At 30.4% G+C, this 26,443-nt stretch overlaps 1 protein-coding gene across 2 annotated transcripts in view; it reads right to left on the reverse strand.

The window, feature by feature from the left end:
- Positions 1-25,512, reverse strand: part of LOC129972405 (pleckstrin homology domain-containing family O member 1-A-like) — an 87,281-nt gene extending 61,769 nt beyond the window's left edge. The window contains exons 1-2 of one of the 2 annotated variants that reach the window (XM_056086528.1): positions 25,120-25,512; positions 1,192-1,338 (exon numbers count right to left, since the gene is read on the reverse strand). In XM_056086528.1, coding sequence (XP_055942503.1) covers positions 1,192-1,338; positions 25,120-25,170 — 198 coding nt within the window. In that variant the 5' untranslated portion in view covers positions 25,171-25,512. Of the gene's footprint in view, positions 1-1,191; positions 1,339-6,147; positions 6,285-25,119 lie in introns of those variants that run through there. The other variant, XM_056086530.1, reaches the window with a different exon arrangement.
- Between the last annotated feature and the right edge of the window lie 931 nt (positions 25,513-26,443).

Genomic DNA, 26,443 nt, shown 5'->3' on the forward strand with positions numbered 1-26,443 from the left:
GCCAATGCCATCCAAGGCGTTCTCTGGCATGACTAGTTCATTAAAGAATATGCAGGAAAGGTTCAGAGAAAACATCGCCCTTCCCCCTTTTTTTGCAAAATTTTAAGTTTTATGGCTACGAATTTCAAATCGCCAGCTATATCCAACAATGAATTTTAGCTATAAGAATTTCTGGATTTAGTTCATTATTTTCTTCAATCCTTCTTATTAATAAACACATCAAATCTGGAACTTTTTGATAAATATCGATGCGAGCAAAAATCACCATGTGATAAATTTCATTGGATATGGGCCGAGATAAAGTTAAGTACTTGCAAACTGTGTTAGATTTAAACTGTGGCAGAGAGAAATTTCAGTAACAAGGGGCTACAATAAATTTCTTGAAGAAGCTACAACAACAGTTTTAAAAAAGCATGGACATAAAAGAAAATATACACATATTTTAAAAAATTTGAAACATGGGGTAATGGATTCAAAGATCACTGTCCGTTTTATAATCTCAACACCATAACAATCCAGAAAACTTTTGTTACTTAGATACAGAAAAATAAATCAGGAAACCGATAGTTATTATATACAAAAAGAATATCATTTTAAAGCATCCATTCGAGAAATTTAATTGAAATATTTTACTAAGAATATTTCTTTTCAGCAATCCATAGTAAAAATGGGATGTAAACGATCTGATTCAAAAGTAGCAACTTATAATTTAAAACGCGGAAAGCAATGAGCTTTTTACTCATATAATTTTTTTTAATTTTACATTTTTCTTTTCTTTTTATTTATTTTTTTAGAAACTTTTAAGGGTAATGTGGAATTATAACAATGCACACCCAGATAATATGACCCATTACCACCGAAGCACAATATCCAATTTAAATATACTGATGGCAAGTTGTACTGTATAGACATTAGCGTTTCATCATCTAATCCATATAAAAGAACATATACAACCTGAATGTAAAATATTTGCAAAAGAGTAAAAGCTAATAGTGTGGGACGGAATGAATAGATTTTTTTTAACGAAATGTGTATGTTTAATTAGTATTTTGATGTAATAGAAATTTCTACGAATTCTGGCATCTCCCCGAACATTTTATTCCAAAAGAGCTATTATGAGACAAAGATTGTGGATTACAAAAAAATATAAGAAACTGTGCTATGAAAGTAACATTAATGTAAGTCACTTACTTCATTTTCATAGAAGTAAAACTTAGACCCTTCTAGGATACAGTACCGCTTTTTCCAGGACCCCGAGTACAACCATCCACGGCCCGTCAGTTTCAACAGGTGGCCTTTCTTGACGGGGTTCGCGAACGAGTCGCTTGATGGGATTTCCTGAAACGAAAAAGTAATATGATAAATGTATCAGTTGCCCAGAATCAGTTATTTATATAAATGTTAATCATTATTTCTGCAAAGGATAACAGTGAATGTATATTTGTGTTAGTGCTTCACAGAATAAATCGTTTGACATTAAATTACAAAATAGCATAAATATATATTTTGGGAGCCAATATCTTGGAACAATTCTTTTTTAAATTTTATCATATCTTAATTAATCATATCCTATCTTAATAATGCCCATTTTTCTGAATTTTGACAATTTTTTTTAAATAAGCATTTTGCACAATTTTCAAAAATAGAATTTATTGTTGCAATGAAATTCAAACTATTTTCATTGTGTCATCAAATATTTAATTGCTTGATTTCTTTTTCAATGTTGAAAGCTAAGGAAGATAGATTTTAAGACGTTTTCATTTATTTACATTCTTTTCTCTCTGTTCGGTACAAATGCTACAATCGATTTTAAATTAACTTCCCGATGAACTAGAGACTTGAAACTTTAAAGATATTTCAGAACTGTATGGCATTACAATATTAAATCACTTTCTTGTTTGTGTGTTTGTTTATCTATTCGGTACAAATTTTGTAATCGATTAAAAACTTTCTTTACCAACAGATGGCACCATGAGAAGTCGTCAGGTTCATCGAGAAGTTTGTTGAAAATCGAATGCATCATTTCACACACATAAGACTAAACAGATTTTTCAAGATAATCAGTAGCTTTGTTTAATACCTCCCAACCTAAGTGAATTAAATTATAGGAATGTGACACATATGCCCCATAATCTTCATTCATTGCAAACCCAAAAAAAAAACACCGACTCTGGAACTCAAGGTTACTGCCCCACTGGTTCAGAAGCCAATATCCGATGTTTATTTCCTGAAACTGTCCATAGATCGCAGGACTTCCTTTGTTCTGAGGAGGGAAACAGCTGTTTATCAAAAACGATGTCTTACACCCTATTGTACAAAGCACCGTTATTATTATTATTTTCTCTTTTTCATAAAGCCGGCGTCTCAGTTCTGAGCAATGTAGCAGGAAAATGCTAAAACCACGATGGCGTGTGTTTCAGCATATGGGGGAAAAAAATGACACATAAACACAAAAGGAAGTGATGAAATTTAGAAGCATATGGCAAAAAGGGTGATTTTTTTTCCCACCCTGAGAATTTCTTTTTTATGCGCATTATTTAAATTTATGTTTGTGGATTTAATATCTCCAGATATACTTATACCACTTGAAATTTGCTATTAATCATGATCGTCTAAATATTATTGCTTTCTCGTATACGTATTATCGAGAAAGTATTTTAATCGTCAAAAAATTCGAACACGAAAATTTGACGAATTTCCACTTTTTAGACTTCTATGATTTTGACATTTTTTGGAAAATGTCCTTCTGTCAGTCTATGACAAAGATAACTCAAAAACATTTTTAGCTAGAAGAAAAATATTTGTTATATGACATTTATACTAAATTTATAGATTTCTGTCAAATTTTCAGCAAGATCCATTTAGACGAAGTCTGTTTGTCCGCCTGTTCGAATATAAGTTAACACGATTTACAAAATGAAAAGAGCTAACTATATAATATTCAATACACAGATTTAAAATCTATACAATGCTTATCAAATTTTGAGCCGGAACAGAGAACTGTTTGACTGTTTTTCGGTTTATACATGAAAATGCAATAATTGAAAAACGCATCGACTTAAATACATCAAGTATGAGATTTTAAGATTGCAAATACAATTTTGTGTCAAACTTTCATTTCAATCTTTTGAGAAAAAAGTGTTTAAAACGCAAATTCGATTTTCGGATCCTATTAATCGTATGCCAGGGATTAATCGCCAAAGGATCATGCAATAGATTCAATAAAAATGCTAAATTCAAACCAAAGATTGATATTTCGTAACTATTGAACGAGAAAGCCATGCAAGACGTTTTCTGGGTTAATACCTGTATTAGAGGGTATTCTTTCTTATTACTTACAGCATCTAGATATCTCATCAATTATTACCTATCGTCTATTATCATCATTTTTTGAGAAAAAACAAAAGCACTACTTTATTATGTATTCGTAAACAAACGTATTGTTCTGTGTTTGTCGTAAACAAACTTCGAAAGAGTCCTCCATGCGAAGTGCAGCACCTGTTCTTTTAATTATCATTTGAAAAGCTCATAACACATCTAAATACGTCATCTTCCTCCCTCTGATCTTCATTTTCAAGAGATATCACAAAATAAAACTATGTCAGAATCACCTGCACAACAGCTAGAGCGACTTCATCAATTGATTTCATCATGCACAACTTACCAATCAGAATGCTGTATATTTAGTGAGCTATAATAATTTTAAAATGTACTTTCAGTTGAAATGATGAAAAATGTAATTCATTATAGTTAGTTTGATTTCTGCTATAATATACTGTGTGATTAGGGATTGCAATACCGGTATACCGGGATACCGGTATTTTGAGCCATTTGTACAATTTTGTAATACCGGTATTCACAAGTTTAAATACCGGTTTTTCGGTATTACTAGAAATTTTTAAAATGGTCCACTATATGTTCAGGAATCGCGAACATAGCAAAATAGTATACATTTTTGTTTTTATGTCTCCCTAACGGGCAAAATTAATTAGCTAATTAATGGCTTAATTAATTGTTTAAATCTAAATTAGCGAAACATGGATTATCCCTGAAAGAAAATATTCTATCCATAACGACTGATGGAGCAACAGTTATGAAAAAAGTTGGCAAGTTGATTGGTGCAAATCAGCAATTGTGCTATGCTCATGGAATTCAATTAGGAGTAATAGATGTATTATACCAAAAAAATAAAGAAGAATCCAAATACTGTGGATATAGAAACTTCGGATTCCAACTTTGAAGAGAGTAAGAGTGTAAGTGATATTGACAATGAAGATAATGACAACGTAATTGTTGAAGAAGATATTGCTAATGAGGATTAAACATTAACCCATCAAGAATTGCTTCAGACATTCAGAAGAATTCGGTTCAATTATGGATGATTATAATGTCACTACTGTCGATAGTGAAAAGGAATTGTCTCTTGAACAAAAATTAGAATTAGCGATAAATAAAAAAAAAAAAAATTCAACGAACCAAAATACAATACAGAAATCAGCTATATCCAAAACCATCCGACTAGAAATCGATTTATTTGACGATGAGGAATATAGAGGTAAATACTTGAAAAAAATATATCGCGCATTGCTAACAGTACCACCAGCTAGCGTAGATGCCGAAAGAGCGTTTTCGACAGCTGGTAAATTTTACACAAAATTACTTTTCAGGCTTAATGACAGTACAATTGATGCACTATGTATTTTTAAGATCACATTTCAAAAATTTGTAATAGTACCAGAGACTGAATAGTGATATTTACACTTTTTTTTGTGATTTAAATAAATAAGATGTTCCTTTACTTTTTTGTGTTTATATACTGTTATAATTTATAAGTTACAAATTATTGTTTGTGATATTTACACTCTCTAACAAAACTTTCAAATAAAACAAAAAAACACCTGTGTTTTCTTTCTTTTTCTAAAATCTCTAATACCGGTATTAAAACCGGTATCCCGGTATTAAGATTTAAAAAATTCCGAATACCGGTATTGAAATTTTGGTCCGGTATTGCAATCCCTATGTGTGATACCCAGACCGAGCCAGAAGCCATGCGGGAAACTAGATGGGGCCGCCGAAGAGCAACCCCGCTAGCACGAAGGGACAAATTACACTTGATGACATTGGACTGTTGCAAACAATTAAGAACCTTCTAGAGAAAAAGCATATTGGCACAGAAAAAGGATAGAAAAAAAAATTACATATTACATTTTTTATGTAAAAAATTAATTAATACAATTTAATTAATTATTTAATTAAAATACATTAAATGGGCGTAAACTTTTTACATTAGAGAGAGCTAAAGACAAAAGCATTGACATAATGTCCCTAATAGAAGATTTAATGACTGGAATTTTTATGAGTTCTTCGACGTCAAAAGACATCCAATTTCTTGGCCATCTGAGTCTGTGTTCACGCTATAGTGCACAGGCTTTGATCACGTGATTTATAGATCCTTCTTCGGTGCAACATTAACAAGTCGAACTTTGGTCAAAGAACTTAAAGCACAGAAAATATACCATGGCTAGTATATACTTGATTAAGATAAAAGATTCTGCTATTAATAAGGTGGGAGAGCAGCTAGTCGTCAAAAGTGGTTAGTATCAAATGATATTCATCCAGCCCAATGTCTTTTAATTGTTTAAATTACAGACAAAAAAGCCACAAGAGACGTGTACATCATTCCACAAACGTGATTTTATTAACAAAGGAATACCAAGCATGTAAATTAACAGGACGAAGCATATAGAAAAAGTTGTTCTTGTTGCTTATCCCCCCTTGGATTGAACACCAATTCAAACCAAGACAGGAGAAAGGGGTGCAGTTGCTTCTGAGGGTAAAGACCCCTGAGCACCAGAAGGCAGAATTCTGATTTCTAGCTCACATGAAGATGACACTTACACGCTCGCTTGCACAACCTCATTTTACAGGAGGCTCTTTCATACACCTCACTGATAGAACACAGGGTAAACAACCATGCCCGAACCAGGACTCGAATCCGAGACACCCAAATCACGGGGGGGACGCGCCACCCCTAGGCCAGGATGCCGGCATAGCAAAAGTAAAAACAGTAAGCTCAAATTGAACAAATAATTTACACCGAATGATAACATTTTGATGTCGCACAATTTAAATGTAAAAATCACTCACCCGAAATTCTTTCATTTGGTGGCAACGCAGGCTGTAAAAACGAAGGTTTGTGGCTCCTATTTTAAGGTATGCGAGGAAGGTAATATCCCGAAGAAAAACGGGTGCATCAGATCACGTACACAGAGCAAAAAAAAATCAACCACAATGAATATAAATAAAGAAAAAAAAGAGTTTTTTTGGCACTCCTCTAGTTGACGTAACGAAAACGGTGAAAAACACGGGAAGTGTTGCCGAGGTGGAAAAAAGAATACGGGAAGCAGAAAAGACTTTCTCTTTTTGCAATTCCATTAATTGCTACGTAGTCGAATGATGCCGTTTGCTACAAATGATCGGATGTTCTTTGATTCTACGTTTACATCCTTTCGATGCAATGAAACGCGTGAAATGAATACTAAATGCGAAACAATGGGCATTTCAAAACTAGCAGTTGTTTACAAATAGTCCCGGGATATTGAGTTCATAGTACTCGAATTATTATTATTATTATTATTATGAAAGAAAGAATTAAGCAATATAAAGCAACCTCGACAGTGACTCATGAAATACTCATAAAAGTAAATGCGCACTGTATGAACAAATTCCTAGTAACCTGAAACTAGTTTTAATGGTAACGATATTTCCATTTACGAACTTCCAATGTTACAAATTTTTCAGCCATTTCACGCGGTTTGTAATAAGGCAAGTTGATTATATTAACCATGGTTGTCCACTTGTTTAATAGAGGATTAAGGCATCATGGTTGAATAACAAGAATCTAAGGAAGAAACGTGTATATTTTGGTTGTTCCACTAAAATTATTTACCAACGGGAGTGATTTCCCAAAACTTTGTCGTATACTCTCTTAAAAACTTGTCACGTCAGAGAAAACCTTGCATGGCATTGGCGTACAATAGTTACGAAATATTAACTTTTGGCGTGAATTCAGTACTTCTACTGAATCTATCGTGTCACCTTTGGTGAATTGTTTTGACAATTACTTTCTGGAATGTGGTTAATAGTATCCAAAATTCGAATTTTTGTTTTAGAGGCGTTTTCTTTCCCCAACCAAATGAAACCAAAATTTAACACTGAGAAAGAATTTAAGTCATAAAATCACATACTAAATTTGCTATATTTAAGTCATTACGTGCCGACGTCCTGGCATAGGGGTAGCGCGTCTTCCCCATGACCTGGGCGTCGAGTCCCGGTTTGGGCATGGTTGTTCTTCATCTGTCCTATCTGTGAGATGTGTAAATGTGCCCCCCCCCCTGTAAAAAGGGGTTGTGCAATCAAATGTGATGCGTGAATAGCTAAGACGTACTCTTGGCCTAGTTGGTGCTACTAAAACAAGAGACTCTCCCTTGGCTTAAAATCGCTGATATCGTCAGCGAGCTTGTCCATGGCAAGTGCCATTATAAACAACAACAACAAGTCATTACGTTTTTGAATGTTTTGCGGTTACATGTTTCTGAGCATACAGACCAACTACTGACTATTAACCCGTAGTTGGATTTGATTCAAACTTTAACTGGTATCTACACTATACATGTTAAATATGAGTGCCGAATTTTATACATCTAGCTCTCTTCGTTTTGGAATTATTTTGTTATCTTATATTCGAGTAGCCCGACAGACAGACTTCCTGTTAGCGGATTTTGCTGAAAATTTGATAGAAATCTACAAATTTGGCGTAAAGATCGAATACCAAATTTCAACCGTTTTTCCCAAAGCGTTTTTGAATTATCTTTGTTACAGTGAGGTAAGTCTACGACGTGGAAATTCTTTGAAATTCTGGAGTTCGAATTCTTTGACAATTACTGTAATTTCTTCTATACTACGTATACGAAAAAGTAGAGCTACCTACGCTTTAATCATGGATTGTTCGCTAAAAGTTGACAGACTACTTAAGTACTTTTCAATTTTCCTTCATACCAATTACATATGTTAATCAGTTTTATTTTAACAACCAAAAGACAGTCAATATTACGGAACTATGTAAGGCTTTTAGCTCAAGTTACATTTAGGTTCTCCCAGGTCACTTTGAATAGCAATTGGTTCCACAGTTTCCAAGTTCGTGAATTCTTGGCTGTTAAATTTAGTCAGATTTATAGGGACAAAGTATTAGGACCATCACCACTATTTATCATACAGGTAGAGAAATTTATAACATATTCATTTAACGGAAATCCATAAGTGGGAAATATAAGTCGTTTGCTTTCTTAGATATGTTCCAGATGCGATTCAAATGTACAAGTGGCCATTGGCAGCCAAGCAATCATAAAAGGTAGGTGATACATTGGTGCTGAGTGAAAATAATGAAAAAATGAAGACTTTGCTAACTGGGATTATAATTGTAAATAGGATATCTAGATTTCACGTTGATACGTTTTAAGGTATGTACAGCGACCATTCAGCCGCAAAATTTTCTATGTTTTATAAAACCCGGAATATAATGAACTCTAAGCTTAGTACTTTGAATAATACCCCTGTATGCTATGTAAATAAATATTTACTCCAGATTCTTATTTGCTATAGATGAGTTGCAAAATGGTTTTATCGTTTTCTGTGTACAGTGGCATAGAGAAGGTAGATGGCGACTGAGGCTTGGCCTTAATTTTTCGCCAACTTATATTGCTCTTAAGAACTTACTTACCATGACACCAGCTTAAAAGGGTATCCATGGTACCTTTTTAGCTGGCGTCGCGAACATTTATACCCCCCCTCCCCTTTTGATTGCCTATGGCTACACCATTATTTGAATACTCAGCAAAAATTTTGCAAATTTAAAGTGCTACAAAAGTATTTGATATGGAAATCATAGCATAAATAAAAGTATTAATTTCGTAACGATACTATGCCACTGTCCACAGATAACAATAAAATAATTTTGCTACTCAGCTACAATAGATATTTAGGAGTCTAAAGTAAATATCTATTGACATAAAATTACATACTATTTACAGTTCTCAACATACGTTCCTCCCAATGAGTGGTGACAGATCATGGATTTGAAAACTCAGAAATTTCGCCGCTGAATGTCCATTGGACGTGTATCTGGTCAGAGTTTCTTCAAAGATCACATTGAAATATTGATATTATGTGAAGGTTGTAATCACAGATAACAAAACCTGCAATTTTCTTAGAAATTCCATGTACACATTCAGTTCGCCAATATCCACATGTGGTTAATGGAAGCCAGTATAATTCAGCAACGGATTATAAAACCCTCCATTTTTTTGCGCATGCGTTAGGATGGGTTTAATTCTTCAAAATAGGGGTGAAAGGAAAGATGAAAGAAGGAGATGTTTACATTTACTAGTATCTAATAGGCGAAATCCAAGGTCAAAGGGAATACCGGAAATGCACTAATCGTTCTGTGTCTCACCCCTTAATGAGATGGAGTCGTCGAAATGTAGTCATTTCAGAATCCGTTGACGAACTATATTTATCTACACTAAAGGGCCGCGGTGGCCTGGTGGTAAGGTCTCGGCTCATAAGCCGTAGGGTTTTATGTTCGAGACCCGATTCCACCGAGGAACCGTCGTGTAAGGGGGTCTGTTGCACGTTAAATCCGTCAAGGCCAAACGTCCTCCCGCTGGTGTGGCGTGGTATGGAGAGGGAGGAGGGGTGCCAGCTCAGGTGCCGTCCACGTCATCTGACCGCGGTTCAAAATTACGAGGTCCGTCCCAAAATAGCCCTAGTGTTGCTTAAAACGGTACGTTAATATAACTAACTAAACCTATCTATACTTTTTGGATCCCACATGGAACGCGTCTGAGAAAGCAATCAACATAATCTTCCGACTTGTGGAGCTTATGGATGGCAATGTTACATTTTTTTTTTCCTTTTGTACATGCTGTATAATGCTGACGATTCTAATTCCTTGATACAGCTCATACATCTTTTGATCTCAAATTGCTAAAGGTTCCTATGAATCAGCACAATCACGTTGACGCCCTCTTTGATACCTGATCAAATAATCCATACTTAGTAGCCATCATCTAACTTGTTTGATTAAAGAAATATCAATGAAGAATACCAGCAGTGGTGCTCTACCCTCAACTTCCTCGCATATATTTCCGCCGTAACTTCCAATAATATAATGAAGGGAATAGATAGACACTTTTTGTCTCTTCTTCTCTTAGAATAACTTACTCTCTCACTACTTCTCTCTAAATTTAATTCGGATTTATAATAATATTGCTAAGATCAATTACTAAATTCCATTTAATTAGCCTCTTGCCTCTCTCTCTCTCTTATTGAAAAGTTTTATTCAAAATTTGATATAAGTTTACAATTTTAGCAACCATTTTTTAAAAATTATATGCACCATATTGTGGTTGTAAGGTACTCCGTTCACATATACATAGGCAAATATTTACATAGATAGACTTTCAATCACAAGCAAAATTTTATAAGAAATGAAATGTACAGTTTTTGTATAAAGAAAGGATTCTAAATTGCATTTGCATAGTTCGTTCCGTTCCAGCTTTCATAAACAGATATAATTCCAAAATGGGCTTTCTTTTGAGGAGGAGGATTTTGATAGGGGATGAAACAAAGAAATTCCTCGAGGTAGACTTTTTAGATAGTTAGAACGCTCACTTGGTATACAAAAAAGCTGAAACAAGTAATATAAAAAAATAAAAAAAATTTAAGTCAATTCCTACTTTCACACGAATTGAATTCGCATGTCACCTTCACGTGAAAAATACTGAAATCCTTGCATTTTACCGATTGAGCTACTGTCTGTTAACTTCAATTTTCATTACAAACTGCTAAAACTTTATTTAAAGTATTAAAAATGAATTAAATTTAATAATTAATGAATTAATATTTGAAAAAACTGTGTTAACATCAAGTGTCATCCACTACAAGTTTAAAAAAATGTATTTGAACTTGAGTGGATGAATAAAAAGTATTTGATTAACGATTGAAAATTTGAACAAGATGTATAAATATATATAGGGAGAGTGTGAGCTAATAGTAGGAAGTGAAAAAAAAAAGAAATACAAATACAAAAAAGCTTTCGCAGATTTTTTTTTTTTTTTTTGTGCGTTTTTTGTGCACATCCATTTTTAATGATACGCATATCCGTCCATAGATCTTTAGGGTATTGGCATGCGCTGAACATTTTGCAAAGGAAAAAAAGTGAATATGGCCATTTGAAAATTTCGAATTTCTATACTTATAACCGTAATCGTAAATGCCACTGTGTTGCCGTTCACAAAATCCCTAGCTCACGCCTCTAAATAACTCTATTTGAAATTTCATCTCGCTCGGTGAACGGACCGGCCACAAGAGGTCCACATATCGACAGAGATTTTTTATGATCATCCTGTATATTCCGAGTCTAGAGAAGAGATGAAGAACTTGTCATCTTTCATCAACTGGAACCACAGAACTATTATTAATATATAAACATTCTCTTAAGCATTAAAAGTAGCTTACATGCTTAAAAATATGAATTACCAATTTTTGATATTCATACTTTTATATAATCTTAACAAAAAAAAATTTGTGCGCTCATTCTTTAATATAAACTTGCTTCAAAATAATTTTTAGTTATACATTGTAATTGAATTCAATAAAAATTCAGTTTCATACCTTAAATTTCAGAATAATTTTAAGTAACGAAAATATATTTAATTTTATTTAAATACCAAGCGATTTTTTAAAATGTTTTTTTCAGAAAAATGTAATTTTCATTCCTTAATATTACATAGTAGTAAGATAGTATCAATCAATTAGTTAATTATTCGTATGTTATAAAGACAGAAAATATTTACTATCGTCCAGCAAAACATGATCAATATTGAAGAATTGTCATTTAAATAATGTTAGCATATGCACACGTACAAAATGACTCATGGAATAGAATAAATCTGAATCCAGTCAATAAAAGCATGTTTCGGATTTTTAGCGGAGGTATTTGACCTCTGTAAAGGAAGAGATTGTTATAAAATAAAATTATTACATGTTTCACTCTCCAAAACAGGGGATTTTATATGTCATTAGTCATTCCAAATTTATTTTGCGTGAACAAAGGCTTGCGTGTGTGTCAGAGGAAGAATCGTTTACTGTTTTGAATCTGATTTCATTTCTTTTCAATCCGTTGTTTCCGTGTGAATTTCCTGAAAAAACAGCAAGAGCAATTCGAAATTTTTTAAAAGTCGGCTTTGCCTCTACTAGCTAACTTCGGAATTGCATCATGCTTTGGATTAAAATACGTGTTGCTTTTGTGAAATTTCTCCATCACACACAAAAAGCAAATATTATTAGAAGCACAATGAAGTATGCTCATGTGACCTGTCACATGATATAAATGCAGATATCAGCTAAAGCTGTAAGTGAAGCTTGCACAATCTGGCATCATGCGCATGCGTCTGTTGTCTGATATATTACGTCATTCTCGTGTTGGAAATCTTGCAATTCAAATAATTTTTCTTTTTTATTGTCCTCTGATGTCAAGCGATTGTCGACTTTTCACTTCACAATGCGGTTACGGGACGAAGCTGATATTAATTGTTTCAAATTTACTTCAGATCATCTAACTTTCAATATCAGATATTAAGAAATATAATAATAGATTATGAAATAATCAGTAAATATGCGAAAAAGAGAATCTGTGACAAATTGTGCATAAAATAAGTTAAACAAAATCTGGCGATAGATATACATCGCTACTAGCCAAACTCGGGCACCATGGGAAAATAAAACTTGTTCTACCAAAATATTTTAATTAAAATGGATTGGAAAAAAAGCGAAAAGGTTTTTTTTTTTAAATAGTAAATTATTGCACAGCTAAAAACAAAATCAAATAGCGCCATTCATAAATTATAACTAACAATTTAGACTTAAAAGTAAAATTTGTGAAAAAGAACTCGTAAGCCAAACTCGAACATCTCACAATTAAGTACGAAATAATTGCAACTCTGTGTAAAAATTACTGATAGTTTTATGGTTAACATTGTAATTGTTCTAGGGAAATTCCTAATAGTTTTATTTTCATTTACTGTGAAAGTAAACACTATTTTAATTAAAATGTCAAGACAAAGGGGCAAAACGAACCTTGAGTTAAGAAAATTGATTATTAAGCCTGCTGAAGATAGAAAGTCAGAAATAAAATTTTTATTGAAATATATCTGCGACATTTAATAAAAAAAAAAATGAAAGCAAATCCATTCTTTAGTACATCAAAGCTAGCTATTATTGTTGAAAAGGAATTAGGAAAAAAAGCCAGCCTATCAATAATAAGAAATTGGCTCCATAAAGTAGATTTCAATGGAAGAAAAGTGAGACAAAAAGCCTTTCATAAATAAGCGAAATCAAATCTTAGACTTAAATTCGTCAGAAAACGTCAAAACAAGGATTTTTCTTATTGTTAAAATGTCTTTTTTACTGATGAGAGCAAATTCGACATTTTTGGATCCGATGGTAAGCCTTATATCTGGAGAAATCGAAAAAGGAATTGCGCATAAAAAATTTGAAAACAATTATGAAGCATGACGCTGGATCAGTAATGGTCTGAAGGGTTGTTTTCAGATATTGGCCCAAGAACCCTGCATTTAATTGATAGGAGAATGTATCAGGGTGTATACCTCAACATTTTAAAGAAAATTTGTCACAATGTGTGCAGAAACGTTCTCTTGGCAACAACTGGCGATTTTATCAGGATAATGATCCGAGACATAAAGTTAATTGAGCGCGTTCCTGGCTTTTATATAATGGTCCTCACGTCATGGACACACCATACCAAAGCCCCGAGAAATTCCATTGAAAATTCATAGAAATACCTTAAGAAATTAAACCCGATAACACGTCGTTACCAGTAGAGATAGAGTATTGCTCCAGGAATAGGAAAATATTAAATATAATTCTTGTGAAAAATTTATACAATGTATGTCTAAATATCTTAAAGTGATCATAAAAAACAAAGGTTTGTATATAAAATATTCATTCATTTCAAGTATTAATTAATTTTTAAAATCTTCGTATCTGTCGAATTTAGATTGTGCATTATTTTTATTTTGGTTTTTGACATAATTTCTGATTAAAATAAATTAATTTATAATATTTATTATTTGTTTTTATAATTGCAATAAATATATATGAAAATTCCTTTAACTATGCTTCTATCGTTATTAGTTAAAAAATTTTGCTTGTATTAGTATCTTTTGTTTGGTGTCCGAGTTTGGCTTGTAGCGACTGTAAGTGCATGAACCATTCCAGGAAAGAATTATTTTAGTTTTAAGCAACAACCGTAAGAAAAACCTGTAATTGATTAAGACTAATTGCTTTTTTACGGAACAAAATGAAGGACATATCTGTTTAAATAAATGTTTGATCTAGGAAATGCCACAAAAATTGATAATTTCTTTTTAAAAAATATTTTACTATCATCTATTATTCTCAGAAATTCTCCAATCAGGTATTCAGAATTAATGATTTTATTTCTCTTAATATGTTTATAAATACAAAAATTCAATTAACTGGAATTATAGATATGCCAATTTCAGTTAAAAATGTTTTGGAAAGCAATGAAAGAAAAAAATAAATAAACTAGTAGATCATTTAAGGTGCGTTTTGAGCGCAAGTAGTTCTCAGAATAATTTAATTGCTCCCTTTAGAAAGTAAACAGAAATTTAATATTTGGTAAGAGATTTCAGAATGAAATAGTCATTAGTAAGTTAAAAAAGTTAAATTTTGGAGAACAAAGAGAATGGTTGAAAACAATCTCTTCTCAAGGGCAGATGTTACTGCACGTGTATTGAGTGATGCTCAAATGTACTGAAACCAGAATTTTGAAATTTGACCTCAAGTCAGAAATGAAAATTTTTCGCTAGAGCTCACCCAGATCGAACTCGAAATACATGATATCTCAAAAATAAATACATATTTTCTATTTTAGGAAATTGAACATATTTTTTTAAAGGAACGAAATATGTAGATATTAAATAGAACACCATAAACTACTTATTTTAACCGTATATAACCGTAATTATATAGATCTACTTTTAAAAATGTTTTCACAGTGATTTTAATATAAAAAAATAGGAAAATTTCTCCATTTTTTTTAAAACCAGCATCATATTGTATAGTACATACATGCAGACATAAAAATTATTTTTCAAAACCCCATTACACATATTTAATAATTAATTTTCAAAAACCAAAAACGCTTCATAAATTCTTTTTTAAAAAACTGATAAATAATTTGAGTTAGATTAATGAAATGCATTATAAATTTGAAAAACAACACAATTTCGAATCGATTTAATTTAATAATGATGAATTTAATTGTAATGAAAATGATGTGAATCAAAAACGAAAAATTAAACTAACTGGATAAATAAAAACTAGTGAAAAAAATAGGCAATTTCATTTAAATTCTAATGAAAAAAACTCTGTTGTATTCGACAATTCTTTTAACCCTATTTCACTTGACTCTTACACTTAACACTCAGAAAAATTCTCAATTATGTGGGCTGTAAATTTATTATTTAGACATCATTTGAAATCATAATGGGTATTCCTTCAAGACTTCAACCTACAAATATCCGCCTCAACCAAATCTCACAAAAATATGGAGGGTCGGAATGAACCTATACATTTACAAAAGCAAAAAAATTACAATAGATATCCCTTTAATCAATCACAGAACACTCCGTTTCCGTTATTACTAAAAAGAGGTTGAAGAAACTGGACTTTCTCTATACTGTAATGGTCATATAATGTTGACCATCATCATTAAACAAATTATTTATACAGCCAAATTTTAGATTAAACTGTATAACCACATATGTAATAACAAATATTGCACACCAAATTTTATTACAAAAGAAAAAATGGTACATTTCTGTTATAACAGCGACTAAAAGGCGCCAAGAAAAAATTTTGCCAATTAGGTTATTTTAATCGTCAAACTATATAGCATGTGATTCACAAGTTCAAAAATTTCTGTAATAAATAATAAGGCACTTGAGTATATTTTTATAATTTAGAGAAATTTTTTCTTGGCGCTTTTTGGTTTCCGTTACAACCGACAAGTGCTGAAAACTTAAGCAAAACAGAAACAAAAGAAATATTTCAAACGCCCAAAGAAATACTAAGAATAAAGGATGCAAGATGCACAATATTGTGTAAGTATGTAAGTATAAAATTAGTTTTTTACTGTTTTCAAGACAAATTTGAAACATGCACTCACTGGAATGTTTTTTGCTGTAAGAACATAATCAAACGTACACATTCTTATTAAGTAAACTTCTTTTTTTTTCTAAATCAGAAGTGTGTGATTCTTGTTCAAAATGTGTAATTCGATTTCTTTATTTAATAATCGAAATTATAAAACATTTATTTTGCTTATAAAACAACTTTTCTAGCAATTATGCAATTAACAGCAAACGATATTTCCCAACAGCGTTGATATTCATAACCAAAGGATAATATAATGAAAGAATACCACCAAACGATAATATAATAAAAAGCAAAATGTAGTTGTAATACGAATAAGAATTTACGAGAAGAATAGTTTAATTTATTTTCTTAGAACAGAAATCATTGTACGCCATCTTTTTCGCGATTTGTTTCACTAATACTAAAGCCTTTAAAATACATAATCTGTATCTATCTTCATCGGTAATAACCTATCACAAGAAGTGGTCTTTAAGGGTCTATCATGTTTTTTTTATCAATCAGATTCATAGAAATTACATTAAATATTATTGACAAACATATTAAGGTCTCAATTTTAACATCATGTTATTTTTGCAACACATACACGGTCGCCTTCTTTCTTTATATATCGTATTAGCAGGTGGTTGAAGAACTATTCACAGAAAAATTAAAGGTCGCAAAAAGAATGTCAGGCAAAATTCTCACCTGCCACGAACAGAAATATTTTCGAATAAGACACGAGGTTTTCGAACTCGTTTCTCAGCACAAAAGCTTCAGGAAGAAATACCTGATTCAGTAAAGATATTTAGAAATGAACAGCTGAAGAAACATAACGTCAAATACTTCGCAGTTCAGCATATTACAACATTAATATTCAATATCCAGCGTAAACTCGTATATTTCTGAATATTGCACCGCCGTTAAATGACCTTTACGAAATTAAAAATAAGGAACTATGACAAAAATGCAATATTTAATAAAAATATAAGCAGATGAGTAAATAAAATGTGGATAAAATTGTATGATGAAATAGCAAAGTTTTGTTGCATCTATTAGCGCAGCATCACATAAAACATTTCAATATGATCCTTATTTATTTAATTTTTTTTTATTCTTGCAAAGAAGAAAGAATTTTTGTAAAAATAGACGCCAAGCAAAATTAAATATACGTATATCCATGAAGAATTATACTTATTCGTATTACAATTACATTTTGCTTTTTATTATATTATAGTTTGGTGGTATCATTCTTTCATTATATTATCCTTTGGTTATGAATATCAACGCTGTTGGGAAATATCGTTTGCTGTTAATTGCATAATTGCTAGAAAAGTTGTTTTATAAGCAAAATAAATGTTTTATAATTTCGATTATTAAATAAAGAAATCGAATTACACATTTTGAACAAGAATCACACAATTGTAGAGATTTGAAATTTAAAAATGAGTCAATCTAGATGGCATCATGATCACATGACAATCGAAATTGCAAAAGCCATCAACCATTTAATTTTAAGTTATTTTACACTACGCTGTCTTTTCTCCTTAGATTTCGGAAATAAATTCGAACAGCGCTTATGACGTCACCATTTGAAGCAACAAATGATGACGTCAGCATGAACAGACATCATCAATACGTAAGTAATAAAAAATAAAATAACACAGGCGAGAGGAAAAAGTTTATTTAAATAAATTCAAAAGGACAATTTCACATTTCATTGGTATTGCCATGAACAAAAGATAAATTTACGGTTACTTACGAATTGCTCACGTGCGTATTTTATTTATGACCTAGTGTTTTGGAACAAAATTATTATTATCTAGAACGCAAAAAAATGTTATTAAATGTTAAAATAATTCGATGGTAATCAAGTAATCATAAACTAAAATAAATATTTTAACAAATACGTGAAGTGTTCAGACAGTCAGATATCGACTCTTATATTTTGTGACTTATTATAGAAATTTTTAAAAAAGTATTCAATAGCATGAAATAATGAAATCTTTTAAAATATCATATAAAACCTTTATTCGTTGTAAAATTGGAAAGGAAGAGCTTATCATATGAAATGTATCTTGTCTGATTTGAAATTAGCGAGACTTTTGTAAAAATTTGATTGATTCAGAAATTTGAATATAAAAATTCAAGTGAAAATTCGGTTAATTTAAAACCTCGAATTAAGAAAGAGTAGATTTTTAAAAAGTAAAATAAAAGAATATGATGTTTAATATTTACCAAAACTCATAGTGATGCTTTTTTTTTTTCAAAATTTCACAATTTATAGAATTAACAAAAGAATATTGTAAGTTTAATAAATAAAATAATAATTATTTTAGTTAAAATTTTAGTAATTTAAAAAATATTTTGATTAAATAAGCAAATAATTTTAGTAAATAGTTTTAAAGCACTTAGGAAATTACAATAAAACTTCAAATTAAACTGTGCTATTCACAATTAATGTGTTTAAAGATTTTTAGAAAATGATAAACTTTTTTATGCTTATTTTCAAGTAAAGTTATAAAAATTTATTCCCCAATGGCTACTGTACAAACTGCATGCAAACGTGCTTAATTTTCAAAAATAATTCTAGAATTCTTTTTTTTTTAAATATTTTTAATTTTAACTTCGTATTAAATGTAATAATTTCGAAATATATATCATATATTAATGTTATTTAATGAAAAATTTAAAAGATAAAGAAAAAATTGAGTTACTTCCGAATGTGAATTGAAATGAAATTACCAAGAAAATGGAGTTAGCTGAGTTCCATTGTATAGATTTTATCCAGTATTTTGAAAGGATAATTTTGTAACGAAAAAGAAAATAAACGTTAGCGATACAAATATTGTAGATCATATTCATGATAAAATGTCGCAAATACATTTTTCTAGATAATTCAGTACAAAAAGTATTATTTCATTGAACAATGATGTATGACAATTTAATACAACTATAGTGGATTTATTTTATTTTAAAATATTTCACTGCTAATCAACATTAATAAAAATTTTAAGGTAATTAAAAATCATTCGATATCTTATATTTCTTTTACAGCATGTTAAAGTGTTTCATCCTATACATGATATACTTTCTCCTGAAAATTAATTCGAAGGTTTGAATTTTATGATTAAATCTAGCAGAAATCTTCAACATTACATAATTGAAACGCAGAAGCGGCATGTTTTCGGACTTCCATTTAAATTAATTTAGTCGCAATGTGAAAAATGGATCAGTAGACTGTTAAAATATGGTTTTTGTATAAATAATGATTTTTCAAAAGAAAAATATATCATCGGATTAATTAATTTCATCGAATCAATTTGTTTAAACTAAAAAACAAATCATGAAACAAAGTAACATTTCTCAAATCTAAATGCAAACTTCTAGGAAACACTTTTTAAAGTACTTTTGAACAAGTTTTTAAAAGAAAAAAATCTAGAAGATAACAAAGAGAAAAAAAACTTCCACAGTTTAATAAAATTTGAAAATTCTTGCATTTAACAGGATTTTCAGGAATTTCAGTGACAATTTCGAATTGCATCAGACCATCAATTATGATGAAATAAAGACAAATTTTTTCAATGCTAAGCTCTCACAAAAATATTTCTATACTAATAAATAATGGAATAAAGAGAAAACACTTTTTTTTCAGAAGAATGCTTTCTTTTTGCAATTTTTTTAATACCCTTTTGACAGGAACAATGCAGAAATCGCGTTTTTATCAATCATTTAATAACACCACATTAGTATTTCGTATTAGGACATCATTATATTCTTTTATACTACTGCAGCATTTGTATGAAACAATTCATTTCTTGAGAAAAATAATAACATATTCATAAGATCCGAATAAATTATAATTTAAAAATACGACATTGTTGAAAGATTAATATTAGAAACAATCTTATTTCAGAAAAATAATTAAAATATTTCTTGCAAATTTCATATATTATTAAATAACTATATCATCTTTTATCCATTTATTTGTTTGTTTGTAATCAATATTTCAATTACTTTGTCAGTTTCCTCATTACGTGTAGAGTTGAGTTGTTTTCGGGGTAAATACATAAAAAACGCAGAGAGAAAAATAAATAAATAAGTAAAAATAAGATGACTAAAGAATAATAAAAATAAAGAAATTCAATAAATAAGCTTTCATGGAGAAAAAAAGAACTCTCTAAAATGAAAATCGAATTTCTTCATGCCTTAAGGTATAACGAAAAAGAATGAAATTGAAATAACTAAAGGAATAATAAATGTGAAGAAATTTAATAAATAACAAATTTTCAAGGGAATAAATTAATTCTTTAAAAGAATCCGTTCTTAATCCGCATATATATAAAGATTTTATTTTTCTATTTTAGGGTAATCAAATCTTTTCTCTTCATTCCTTCAAGTTCGTAGAAATATTTTTAATAGCTATCTCGAAAATGCTTTCTTAGTCTAATGGAATTTCGGTGGAAAAAAAAGTTCATTAAATATTTACAGAGTAGCTCTTTTATCTATGATTTCTGATTAAAAATAATACTATAAAACTTCAGCCATTCGATTGCTATAATATGAATGAGCATAAGACTTTTTTCATAAAATATTTGAAACAGTGAAAAAGTTACAAATGCAGGATCTCTAACAAAAAGGAAGAAAAAAAAAGTTTTAAAAAAATGTCCTTTCTTTAAAACACGAAAAGTATTAGCAATAATATTCGTCATTTTTTAATGAAATAACTATGTATTTTTCACATTTTAATTAAATGGATTAGTCACGCAGATATGAAATTAATTACATGTTATTACTTCCAAATATGTCAGTATTCTAAATAGTTATTCAAAAGATTTTAGAAGCTATCGTATTTGCTGCTTTTTTTCCGACGGTACCATTGGAAATAGTCATTAAAAAATGACGAAATTTTTTTTTTAATTAAAAAATATATTTCTTCAGATGTTATCAGTTTGATTGCCGTAATCGCTTTTTTATTCCCAAATTTGTTAAAAAAACTTGTTTTTATTAATAGGTAAATTTCAAATAAATAATACATGTATTTAAATACTTTCACTGAGTGGAAAGGCAAAGCGCAAAAGTATGATAATTAAAATTGCACTCAGTATTTTATTTGGAAATCATACTTAAGAAAAAGCGTATTTCCGCTCTCCTAACATTAAAAAAACTATAAATTAAAACTTCATCATTTTGACAGCCATGCTATTTTTCTTTGATTTTCAAAATAAAAAAACAAAAAACAAATTAATTATTGCCTATTAGTTATTGCCTTAATAATTAATATTGCCTATTATTAATTATTAGTTATTGTTAACTTACAAACAAAAAAAATGTAAATATTTTCGATGGTAAAATCGTAGCATGCGTGTTAAAAAGAAAAACTATAAATAATGTCCTTCATTTAGAAAAGAAAATATTTAAAAATCAGCTAGAGTGATCCTTCTAAACTTTCTCTCATACTCTCTAATAATTACGCCAGAGAATGCCTTGCATGGCATTGGCGTACAATAGTTACGAAATATTAACCACTGGCGAGAATTTAGCATTTTCATTGAATCTATCGTGCCATCCTTGGCGAGTTATTTGGCGATTCATCTCTGACATACCGTTAATAGTATCCAAAAACTGAATTTGTGCTTTAAACACGTTTTTCTCAACCGATTGTATCAAAGATTTAACGCAAAATTGCACTTCTAGTATAATTCCGTACCAAATTTGAGATATTTAAATCAATGCATTTTTGAATTATCGCGTTTACGTGTTTATGAAAGTACAGACAGATAGACAATCAACCAGTCATTGGATTTGGCTCAAAATCTGACTGGTTATACACTATAGATGTTAAATATGTGTACTGAATCCGTTTCACAGTTATTCAGTTAATTTATATTCGAGCAGTCGGACAGACGAAATTTCTCTGAACAGATCTGAACCAAAATTTGATAGAAATCTGCAAATTTAGTGTGAAGATCATATATCAAATTTCAACAGCATAGATCTAAGCGTTTTTGAGTTATCTTTGACATACAACAACAGACAGGCATACGGACAGTTTTCAAAAGTCTGTTTCTCGAACTCAAGTAGATCTAAAACGTGAAGATTTGTCAAAATCTCGAGTTCGAGGTGTTTTTTTTTTTTTTTTTTTTGACGATTATTATGCTTACTTACGTATACGAGGAAGAAAAAAACTTTTTCCGCTGGCTTATTTTATCCAAATATTGATATAGATCTAAAGATTTAATGCAAGGTTCAAAATCTCATTGATCCCTCATTGCATTTTGAGGCATCGTGTCTACAAATACCGAACAAACAGATATAATACTAAAAATGTTTTCTTCCCAGTCCGAAAATCCCTCAGAATCTTGAAATTAAATATTACGCGATTATAATACTTTCTCTGTTAATATTTCATACTAACCAACGGAAGTGGTGTCCCTGAAACTTTCTCGTATTCTTTCTATTTAAGGTTTTATCCCCGCATAAAATCATGAGCTTTTGGTAAGACAGCGAATGCCTTGAGAGGCATCAACAAATGATAATTACGAAATATAGATCTTTGGCGTGAACCTAGCATTTTTACTTAATCTATTGCGAGAACATGTATTTTCGACGTCTTTTTACCTATCGACTGACACCAAAATATCAACTGAAATCTCAAGATCACATACTGAATGCCATTAAGTCACTGTGTGTATGAGTTATTTCGTTTACATACATGCAAAAATACAAACCGACAGATGGTCAACCGTTCGACAAATTTTATTCAAAATTTGATAATTATCTTTACTTTAGATGCTAAACCTTGTATTAAATTTTATATAGATAGCTCTTGTATTCGAACAACTAAACAGACAGACAGACTTCCTGTGAATGGATTTTGTTCAAAATTTGATATACATTTACAAATTCGGTGGATATTAAATATACCAAATTTTATCCATCGAGCTCAAAGCGTTTTTGAATAATACATTCACAGACAGATTAACAGTCATAATTACAGATATATGTTTTTTGAAGTCATGGAGGCTTGAAACGTGGAGATTAGTCAAAATCTGTTCAAATATTTTAAAAATTACAATCCTTTCTCTATACTTCTTAAGAGGGAAAACTTAAAAAAAGGAAGGGGGCCAATCCAAAAGATTATATAAACTATTTTTATTGTCATTTCCTTGCATTTTGTGTTTAGAATTCAATTTTAAACAATAAGTCTCCATGAAGGTAAGAAAAATTTGAAAAAAGGAAATCTCTGAAAATTAAATGTTAAAAGATACTATGATTCAGGAAATACACAAAAGACTTATCAATCGTAAAACCAATATCTGTAACCGGTTATCATGGTGAGGGAAAAATTCTTCAACAAATTCCAGCGATGCCTCGAGCATTTTACAATTTGACAAGATAAGAAAAAAATTGACATCTTAACAATGTGTCACATCTTGACAAGAGATTGAATCTCAATCCCTAGATAACGTCTTTCGCTTGTAATCGTTCATGTATCCAAATGATTAAAGTAAGAAACATGATAAAATCGTTTTCTTCAACCTTCGAAACCCAACCAGATTTGCAATATTTAATCGATTTAATCTTGAAATCAGTGATGACTTCAATGTGCATTCAATCTGCCTTTTTGTTATAAAAAGTACTTTAAAAAACACCTTTGTTTGCGAAAAAAATGCCAAGTTAGAATTTCGAATTATTGCTTTTTGTACAAGGTGTTTAATTCTAAATTTGGTGTATATGAACAATTTAGCATTTTTTCCTGGCGTTTCCAGTTAGCTCTTAAATAACATGCTCTAAAGTTTCGTCACGCACTGCTTTGCACTTCCCTATTATTTTGCAATATATAATGTCCACTATTGTCATGGTTCAACTGAAGTGAAGGAAAAAAAGCACGAAATTTTAAAACGATTGGCAAAAGAACACACATTTTTTTCATTTTTGCATTCTGAGAGCAATTTTCGAATTTACGATAGCAACTTTTCTTTCCTTCTTTTTTTCCTTCTGATTATAATGATATATATTTATACATTTTCATTTAATGCAAAAAATATACATTGAAATGTTACGATTTTCAAACGCATAGGAAAAAAATTGTAAAATTAGCATGTGACTCACAACCTTGCAAACCATTTTAAATGATTTTTTTCCAGGAAACAATTGGAAATTAATAATCTATATAAAATGGAGAATTATTTTTAAAAAATGCATTACAATAATAATAATAAATTGTAACTGAATGAAAAACAGTTAATAAACTAAAAAGTAAAATAAACATTAAGAAGAAAAATAATTTTCCGAGAGTACTTTTTTTTTTCCCCTAATGAAATAAAAAAATATATTTCGATTTGCTCAAGTTTTTTTTTTTTTCAGAATAAAAAGAATAAAAAAGAGATAAAAGGAATTGTTGATTACAATTTTATATTCAGTTCACTATTAAAAATGTTGTAAACAAATGCAGGAATTATTAACTTGTAATAAATTATATACATAAATTATAGCCATTGTTGACTTTACAAAAAGTTTTTTAAAGAAAATAATTACAAGAAACTGAACCAAAAAAAATTCTGCAAATAGTTCTACTTTCTGTCTCTTTCTCCCTTTGCTTTCTTTAAAATAAGAAAGACATATTTTGATTTGTTAAGCTTATGACAAAATGCATATAAAAATACAGAAATAAATATGAATAGCACAGCTTAATTGTATTATTAATATTCAAGTCACAATAAAGAAATAAAAAATAACTTGAAAAAACATTTAATTTTTTAAAAAAATAAATAAAATAAAATGAGAAAATGTCTTCCTAAAATTCAATAAGCCTACCATTTTAGAATCCCAGTTGCACAAACAAACTTGCACAAGATTTCCAATCATGAGAACTGTAAATCCATAGATGAAAAAAACACTCACAAAACTGTAAATAAAACCCCTTCAACTCATTCACACCACTCTCTCCACTCCATGCTTTTACTCGACTGAAAAAGCAGACGATAATTCTCCACTCAGCCTAGGAACCTCTCCGCTCCATTTCCCCGTTCAGAGCGGAAGCGTCAGAATTAGTCAGGACGTAGCGGTTTATTATTTTTTGCTTTTGTTTCTGCTGGATGACATGAGACCGGAAGTTCGAAGCGCGTGCAATTCTTTCTTTCTACTTCTCGTTTTTCTGATTTTTATAGGTGCAAACGACTCGGACCTGAGCCAATAGACAAACTGTCTCGCTGGTTCCAAACGATGACAAACTGCCGTCGCTTCACAGTTTTTCCCTGTATTTTTCCCCGTTTTCGTGGAACGTCAGGTGACTCAGCGGCGAACGAGAAATTTGGCAATCGACTGTTATGTTTGTTAGCGATTCGTTTTGAAAGACGGCTGAAAAGTTACTCACGGAACATTCTGCGTTGGTTCTAAGAACGAAAAATTCCGAAAATCTTTATTTTCTTCCCTCTGTATGTATGAGGAAAGTGCAATTGTAAAATTCGAGCCAATCAAAACGATTCGAAAATTGAGCGATTACCTTCAAAACCAGTCGAATTTTCAAAGTTTTTTTTAAGCTTTTAATATAATATCATATTTTGAAATGTCGAAGTAATAAATAATTTTAATTAATAGTTCTCAATGCTTCAGTTTTTAATTAGAATTAATTAATAAATTCTTTGTTTTAATTTTTTTTTAATTTAATGGATATTGCTTCAAATGGGTTTCCTTCTTTCTGTTATTTCCAATCACAGCGATAAAAAGTTATGTCGAAAAAGAAGTCATCAAATTGTTTTCCCTTTAAAAAAAAAACACTATTGTTCAAGTGAATTGGTATAAAATAAATGAATTTTCACAAGCAAAAAATAACTAGAGCTTCTAAAATAAATTAATTATCATAAGCTCCAAATAACTAGAGCTTCTAAAATAAATGGATTTTCACAAGCACTAATTAACTAAAGCTTCTAAAATTATCTTAAAAAATTAATGTTCACAAGTACCAAATAACTAAAGCTACTAAATAAATGAATTTTCACAAGCACCAAATAACTAAAGTTTCTAAGCTAAATGGATTTTCACAAATACCAAATAACTAAAGCTTCTAAAATTAATGAATTTTTACAAGTACCAAAGAATTAAAGCTTCTAAAATAAATGAACTCTCGCAAGCACCAATT

The sequence above is a fragment of the Argiope bruennichi genome, chromosome 6 (assembly GCF_947563725.1).
Source record: "Argiope bruennichi chromosome 6, qqArgBrue1.1, whole genome shotgun sequence".
Lineage (NCBI taxonomy): Eukaryota > Metazoa > Arthropoda > Arachnida > Araneae > Araneidae > Argiope > Argiope bruennichi.